Source organism: Eimeria maxima, genomic scaffold, assembly GCF_000499605.1.
Source record: "Eimeria maxima Weybridge genomic scaffold, Emw_scaff149, whole genome shotgun sequence".
NCBI lineage: Eukaryota > Apicomplexa > Conoidasida > Eucoccidiorida > Eimeriidae > Eimeria > Eimeria maxima.
The window spans coordinates 24,792-32,500 of NW_013564438.1; the positions used below are offsets into that span (position 1 = coordinate 24,792).

At 55.6% G+C, this 7,709-nt stretch overlaps 2 protein-coding genes across 2 annotated transcripts in view; both read left to right on the top strand.

The window, feature by feature from the left end:
- Positions 1-163: 163 nt before the first annotated feature.
- EMWEY_00017800 (hypothetical protein, conserved) lies at positions 164-4,847 on the top strand (the record flags this gene model as incomplete). The annotated part of the gene is made up of 8 exons (XM_013479946.1): positions 164-186; positions 809-1,079; positions 1,381-1,436; positions 1,568-3,030; positions 3,234-3,271; positions 3,556-4,078; positions 4,224-4,420; positions 4,530-4,847. The coding sequence occupies 8 exons, from the start codon at positions 164-166 to the stop codon at positions 4,845-4,847; spliced, it is 2,889 nt and encodes a 962-aa protein (XP_013335400.1).
- A 1,750-nt stretch (positions 4,848-6,597) lies between these two features.
- Positions 6,598-7,709, top strand: part of EMWEY_00017810 (hypothetical protein, conserved) — a gene marked incomplete at both ends in the record, with an annotated part of 6,210 nt that continues 5,098 nt past the window's right edge. The window contains one exon of the mRNA XM_013479947.1: positions 6,598-7,709. This exon is cut by the window's right edge and continues 406 nt beyond it. Coding sequence (XP_013335401.1) covers positions 6,598-7,709 — 1,112 coding nt within the window.

The following is a 7,709-nucleotide window of genomic DNA, read 5'->3' on the forward strand; positions in this document are numbered from 1 at the left end:
TGCATGCACTGGTGCAGCTGATAGTGATGCTGCTGCAGGCTCAGCAGCAGACTAGAAATCCGGAGGAGGCCCCGAGTCGTTTGCTGCTGCTGCTGCTGCTGCTGTTGTTGTTGCTGCTGTTGTTGCTGGTAGGAGGTTAGCTGCTGCCGTTACTGCTGCTACTATGAAAAGCTTTATAAGGAATTAGTAATTAAATTTGTTAATAATTATTTAAATCATAAGGGGAAATAGATAGCTAGAGGGTATAGCTGCTGCTGCTGTTGTTGTTGTTGCTGCTGCTGTTGCTGCTGCTGCCGCTGGCATGTGACGAGTCAACGACGAAGGCTGCTGAGCAGCAACAGCAGCAACAGCAGCAACAACAGCAGCAGCAAACAGCGAAACTGAACTTCCTTCCTTTATATGTGAGATCTTTATTCTTTAGAAGCAGCAACAGCAGCAACACCGTAGGCAGCGCGTAGTCATCTTATTCGGCTTGCTGCTGCTGCTGCTGTTGTTGCTGCTGCTCGTGCTGCTGCTGGAGCTGCTGCACCGTTAGAAGCAGCAATTTGAGGCAACAGCAGCAGCAGCAGCAACACAAACAACTCATCCTTTCCCTTAACTGCTCGGCTAGGGGACCACACGTCGGCTTCCAACCGCCAGCAGCAGCAGCAGCAGCAGCACACCTGCTGCAGCAGTGACTTCCTCCAAGATATATTTGCTTCCCTTGGTTTTACTTCCTCTTAAGGCTGTCAACAGAATACTGGACAGCCACGGAGATTTGCTGGCAGGTGCAGCAGCAGCAGCAGCAACAGCAGCACCGCAATAACAGCAGCAGCAGAGCAGTTCCTGTTAGAGGAACAGACCTGCTGCTGGATGTACACCCAGAGCTATCTACAGAAGGTGTTGCAACAGAACAAGCAGCAGCAGCAGCAACTGCTGCCATACAACAGGCGGCCCGCCCGGTATCAACGCCTGAAGCAGCAGCAGCGGCAGCAACAGCAGCAAGAGCAGCAGCAGCAGCAGCCTGTGCCACCATGCAGCAGCAAGACGTTTATATGGTTTTGCCGCCTCTTGATTCCTCCCCAACCAGGTTTTTGAAGGTACTGTTGCTGCTGCTGTTGCTGCTGCTGTTGCTGCTGCTGTTGCTGCTGCTGTTGCTGCTGCTGTTGCTGCTGCTGTTGCTGCTGCCGTTGTGCTGTTGCTGTCTGTGCTGTTCCTGTTGCTGTTGCTGCTGCTGCTGCCCTCGTCTCTTTGTTTCTTGGAGTGCAGTGTCTCTTTATGCATGACTTGCTGCTGCTGCACATCGTGCTGTTGCTGCTACGGGTGGCTATGGATCTCTGAGCTGCGGTTTGTGCAGCTGCTGTTGCTGCTGCTGCTGCTGCTGCTGCTGCTGTTTTTCAGGTATTAAATGGGCCTGATGACCAACAGGACTACAGCAGTTTTTTGAAGGCTCCTTTGTAAGTTTGCAGCAGCAGCAGCAGCAACAGCAGCAGCAGGATGTAGAAGCAGCAGGGTGTACTGCTGCATCTTCCCCATTGGGTTTGCTGCTGCGCTGCTTCTGTGGTTTCTGCTGCTGCTGCTGTTGCAGGTATGGAGCTTCTGCTGCTGCTGCATCAGAAGAGCGACAGCAGCGAGTTGCTGCCAAGGTTAAGCCTATCTTTACAAAGCCTGCTGCTGCTGTGTTGCAGCAAGTGCAGCAGCCTGCGCAGCAGCAGGGGCAGCAAAGGAATATGTGGTGGGCCCCTACTGCCCAGCACAAGCAGCAGCAGCAGCAGCAGCAGCAGCAGCAACTGCTACAGGGACGCATTAATTATGAGCCTGCTGATGGAGGCACGTACTATTACATCCCTAGCTCCGGCCGCCCAGTCGGTGCTCACCCGGATGCAGCTGTGCGGCAGCAGCAGCAGCAGCAGCAGCAGCACTGGCGGCAGCAGCAGCAGCAGCAAGGCCCCATGCACGTTCGCGTACATAAGCAGGGAAACTGCCTAATGTGGCTGCCGGCCCAAGACAAATATTTCTCCCCTTTAGAGTCTGTACGGCAGCAGCAGCAGCAGCAACTGCCGCAGCAGCACCACGAGCAGCAGCAGACAAAGAATCTGCACAAGCACTGGAATGCCCAGCAGCGCCAGCGGCTGCAGCAGCAGCAACAACAGCAGCAATGGCAGCAGCAACAGAAGGAGCAGATGCTGCAACAACTGCAGCAAAAGGAACTTAGAAGCCTCCACATATACTCGGACGGTCTGCATGCAGCAGCGCAGCAGCAGCAGCAGCAGCAGCTTCAGCATAATTATAGGGAAAATCCACGTGGCTCTAGTCCTGCGGCAGCTGCAGCGCGAGCTGCTGTTGCTGCAGCAGCAGCAGCCGCCGCAGCAGCAGCTGCTGCTGCTTCTGCTGCAGATGTTGACAGCGACAGCTGCTCTAGCCAGCGCTCCGCAGACACGGGGCCGTGCTGCGGCATTGCTGCTGCATTGCCTACCTTCCTGCAGCAGAAGCTGCTTATGCTGCAGCAGCAGCAGAGGAAGCAGCAGCACCAAGTAAGGCAGCACCAGAAGCGGCGATACAGGCAGAAGCAGAAGCAGCAGCAGCAGCAGCAGGAGCAGGAGCAGGAGGAGGACCTGGTGCTGCATGTAGCAGAGTGGCCTCTAAAGGATGCAAAAGAAAGGGATGCCCCAACTGTTGATTTGCTGCTGCAGAAGGTGCAGCAGCAGGAGCTGCTGCTGCAGCAGCAAGAGGTGATGCTGCAGCAGCACCAAATAAAACAGGAAATTCTTGAGAGACAGATACAAGCGCTGCAGCAGCGGGAACGGCTAGAGGCGCATCACGTAGAGCAGCTGCAGCAGCTACAGCAGCAGGAGCAGGAGCAGGAGCAGCAGCAGCAGCAAGAGCCGGCAGATGAATCATTGGTGGGCAGTTCCTCTCCCAAGAGCGCGGAACAGGAGCAGCAGCAGCAACAGCAAAAGAAGTACGAGCAGCAGCAGCAGCAGCAGAAGCAAGGGATGCCGCTGCAGCAGAAGCAGCAGCAACAGGATAGCACAACGGGCTGCGAGACCAGTAAGAGAATACTAACACTGCAGAAGCAGCAGCAGCAGCAGCAGCAGCAGCAGCAGCAGCAGCAGCAGCAGCAACAGATGCTGCTGCTGCACCAAATACAAAGAATGGGCTCTTAGTTCTATAAGGTAGCAATCAATCATGTGCATGCTTCTGCTTCTGCTGCTGCTGTTGCTGCTGCTGTTGCTGCTGCTGTTTGCTTGTAGGCGATGTGTCGCAGAGTATCTCAACAGGCCATCTTCAGGTAAGAGATTTTGCTGCTGCTGCTGCTGCTGCTGCTGCTGCTGATGCTGCTGCTGCAGGATGGTGCTGGCGTAGCATTGAAGACTGCTGCATCTACTGCTGCTGCTGTTGCTGCTGTAGCTGCAGTTGCTGCTCGTGCTGCAGGTGCAGCAGCAGCATGTTGTGTGCTGCATGTGTATATGTGTATGTTTTGCGGCTGCTGCTGGTGCGCTGCTGCTGCAGTCTGTAGCTCCTCGATTCTGCTGCTGCTTTTGTTTTTGCTGCTGCTGCTGCTGCTGCTCTCAGAGTTTAGCAGCAAGCTCCCCTGTTGAGGTTTATTGGTTAGATAATGATGACCTCAGCATACACCCCAAGGGGGCTGGAGACTCTGGGGTGTATAGGCAGCTAACATGCGATATATATGATCTATCTGAGGACACAGGAGTGCTGCCCCTGCAGGCTGCTGCTGTTCCTGCTGCTGATGATCAATGGCTGCTGCTGACTGGCTGCGGGGGCCCCACACAAAATGCCCACAAGCAGCAGCTGCTGCAGCAAAAAATGCAGCAGCAGCAGCTGCAGCAGCAGCAGCAGCAGCAAGAAGAAGAAGGAAACAGCCAACCATCTGTAGAAGAGACAGATACAGAGATTGACACAGCAACAAATGGCCAGCAGCAGCAGCAGCAGGAACGGAAACAGCAGCAGGAACAGCAACGGAAGCAGGAACTGCAGCAGCAGCAGCAGCAGAAGCAGCAGCAGAAACAGCAAGAAGCAAATGGCCGCGAGAAAGGGGCGACACCAGGAAGACGCTTCACTTCTTGGCGCAGCGCAGGTACACACGAACTGCTGCTGTTGCTGTTGCTGTTGCTGCTGCATCTGTTTCTGTTGCTGTTGCTGTTGCTGCTGTTGCTGCTGTTCTGCATATCTCCATGTTACTAACGCTCTTGCTGTTGCTGCTGTTGCTGTTGCTGCTGCAGATAGCATCGGGTGGTCTCGGAGAGATATGAATTCTGAGGTACGACGCGCTGCTGTTGCTGCTGCTGCGGCGGCGGCTTTTGCTGCTGCTGCTACTGCTGTCTTTGCTGCTGCCTTTGCTGCTGCTGCTGCGGCATTTGCTTCTGCCGCTGCATGCATCGGCAGCAGCGTTTCTGCGCAGCTGATGTGTCTTTGTGAGGTATGGGGTGTGCACTGGAGGGGGTTTACACTGTTTGCTGCTGCTGTTGCTGCTGTTGCTGCTGCTGTTGCTGCAGGCAACGCCTGCGGTGTATGCACGCTTCGGGCAGGTAGGGCGGAGGTACCTTAAGAGCATCGACCGAGTTGCTCGTTCTATAGAGCAGCAGCAGCAGCAACAACAGCAGCAGCAGCAGGAACTGGAGCAACTGAGCGACGTGCGCGAGAGGAAGAGAATAGCTGCAGAAGCAGCAGCAGCAGAAGCAGCAGAAGCAGCAGCAGCACAATCAGCAGGTGCCGCAGCGGAAGAGGCAACAGCAACAAAGGCAGCAACTGCTGCATCAGGAGTGGCAGAAACAGCAGCAGCCGTCGCTGCAGCAGCAGCAGCAGCAGCAAGGACAGAGGCGGCCGAAAGCTCTCGCAGTGTTTGATAACATCTGGTTACCCTTCGTTGAAGCAGCAGCAGCAGCAGCAGCAGAAGCAGCAGCAGCCGCTGCAGATGCAGCAGCAGCAGCTGCAAATTGATCTGTCTCAACTGTTTCAAGTGTTTTAGCGGCAGCAGCAAATTACAGCAGTAGCAGCAGCAGCAGCAGCAGCAGCAGCAGCGCATGCAGGACGAGACAGATGTTTTTTGTTTTAATCGGACTTGATTACGCTGCTGCTGCTGCTGCTGCTGCTGCAGTTGCTGCTGCTGCAGTTGCTGCTATTGATGCAAACGCATGCCTAGCTCCAGAGAGTGCTGCAGCAGCACGATGCTAGGCCTACCAGGTGCTGCAGCTGCAGCAGGTACAGCAACAGAAGCAGCAGCAGCAGCAGCAAGGACAGGAACAGCAGGTGCTGCTGCTGCTGCTGCCGCATAGCAGCAGGATTTGCCGCTGCAGAATTTGCTTCGTTTAAATTACAGTGTAAAGGTATCCACACAGATGCAGCAACCTGAGTACAGCAGCAGCAACAGCAGCAGCTGCTGCTGTTGCTGCTGCTGCTGTTTCTTCTTGGGGTGGACACATATGCAGCTTAGAGGCAGTAGGAGTGGGGAGGCAGAAAGATACGGAGACAAAGGGAGACAGGAGCAGCAGCAGCTGCTGCTCCTGTCTCCGCAGTAGAGGCTAGCTACAGACAGACACATAGTGAAGACTGCTATAAGCAGCTAGTAGCAGCAGCAGCAGCAGCACAGCAGCAGCAGCAGTAGCAGCAGCAAATGTTTCACAATATTGTAACACAGAACGGACCACGCTTGTGCTGCTCCTGCTGCAGCAGCAGCAGCCGCTGCAGTGGCAGCTGCAGCAGCTGCTGTATCTACTAGCCTCAAAGTAGCCTTAGCGGCCTCATGGAGGAGGCAAGCTGTTGTTGCTGCCTCTGTTGCTGCTGCCGCTGTTGCTGCTGCCGCTGTTGCTGCTGTTGTTGTTGCAGCTGCGGTGATCTCTTGCTTTTCGCACTGTCTGTACACCGTGCTGCAATAACTGCTGCTGCTACGAGCCGATGCAGCAGCAGCAGCAGCGGCGACAGCAGCTCCTGAAGCTGCAGAACACCTCGGCAGCTCAGGTGATTGCTGCAGCGGCTGCTTCCGAAGCAGCAGCAACAGCTGCAGCAGAGGCAGTAGCAGTAGCAGCAGCAGCAGCAGCAGGTCATACAGCTCAACAGCAAATCTGCTGCTGTATAAGCAGCAGGACTGTTCTTATCTCTGTTTAATTGTTAACATATTTTTTTTGTCTTACAAATATTAAAAAATATATCTTGTCGCTGCAGCAGTTGCTGTTGTTGCTGCTGCTGCAGCGCTTGAGTCGGCGGCGCAGGCAGCAGCAGCAGCAGCAGCACCGGCGGGGCCCCTCTGCTCTCCGCCGTCCTACAGCAAGAGGCCCCCCGGGGCTTTGCCGCAACAGCAGCAGCAGCAATAGCAGCAGCAGCAACAAAAAAAGAATAATAATGAAGGAGAAGCTCTATATTTAGTAGCTCTCCTCTTGGGGGTGACCGACTGTGGGGCCCCGCAGCAGCAGCAGCAGCAGCGACAGCAGCAATAGCAGCATCGATCCTCGCCGATCCTCATAGAGGCGACATAAGCCAGGCTTCTGCTGCTGCACATTATTTTCTTGATTTGCTGCTTGCAGCTTTTAGCGGACACGACGGCAGGAGCTATAGCAGCAGCACTGCAACAGCAACAGCAGCAGCAGCAGCAGCGCCGCGATGTCCGTACATCGCAGGGGCGGTGCTGCAAGGGCAGATCATAAACCCTCAAGGGGAGGCTCGGGGCCCCCCAGCAACCTCAAGAGGCATGCTGCTGCTGCTGCCAACAGCAGCAGCAGCAACAACAATAGCAGCAACAAGCGAGGCGGCTTCTCGTTTAGGGGACGAGGTCGAGGTGGGGGCCCCCCGCGTGGCCGTGGGGGCCCCCCACGGCCTCGCGGAGGGTTTGGTGGGAGGAAAGGTAGCAACAGCGGCGGCGACAGCAGCAGCAGCTCAGCTGATGGTAAGAAACCGCAGCAGCAGCAGCAGCAACAGCAGCATCAGCACAATGACAGGCCTCAGCAGAAACCATATCAGAAGCAGCAGCAGCAGCAGCAGCAGCAGCGGGACAAGCCGCATGCACAGCATGACAATGACGACGATACAATAAAAAAAGAGCAGCAGCAGCTGCAGCAGCAGGTGAAGGCTGCACTGCAGCAGCAGCGCAGCAAAGATGCTTCTGCTAGGCGTTATGATGGGTGGCAGCAGCGGCAGCAACAGAAGCAGCAGCGGCAACAGCAGCAGCAGCAGAAGCGGCATGGCAGCACTTCTAACGACGGCGGCAATATTGCGGGGAGTCCCTTTGTTGCTGCTTCCTCTTCTGCTGCTGCAGTTGCAGCAGCAGCAGCAGCAGATAAGCTGCTGCAGCAAGAAGATGTGCTGCAGTGGTTAGACACCTGGGGAGGAAACCCTTGGCATGCAGCAGCAAAGAATGTTGAGAGCGCCCTAATGGAGCTCCGTGTCCCCTCCAGCAGCAGCAACAGCAGCAGCAGCAACAGCAGCAGCAGCAGCAGCAGCAGCAGCATAGATTGGGGGCTGTGGGCTGCTGTAGGGGATAAGGCGCTGCAGCACCTAACAGCTCGGCTGTATGCGCTGTTGGAGACAGACGCAGAGCAGCGATGGATATTAAAGAATGCAGGTTTGCTGCAGCAGCACGACAAGCAGCAGCAGCAGCAGCAGCAGCAGTATAAGAAGCCGTGGAATAAGGGTGCAGCAGCAACAGCAGCAGGAGAGCAGCAAAAGGGCCCCACACGTACTGATGAGGTATCATCATTAGTATTATTAACGCAGCA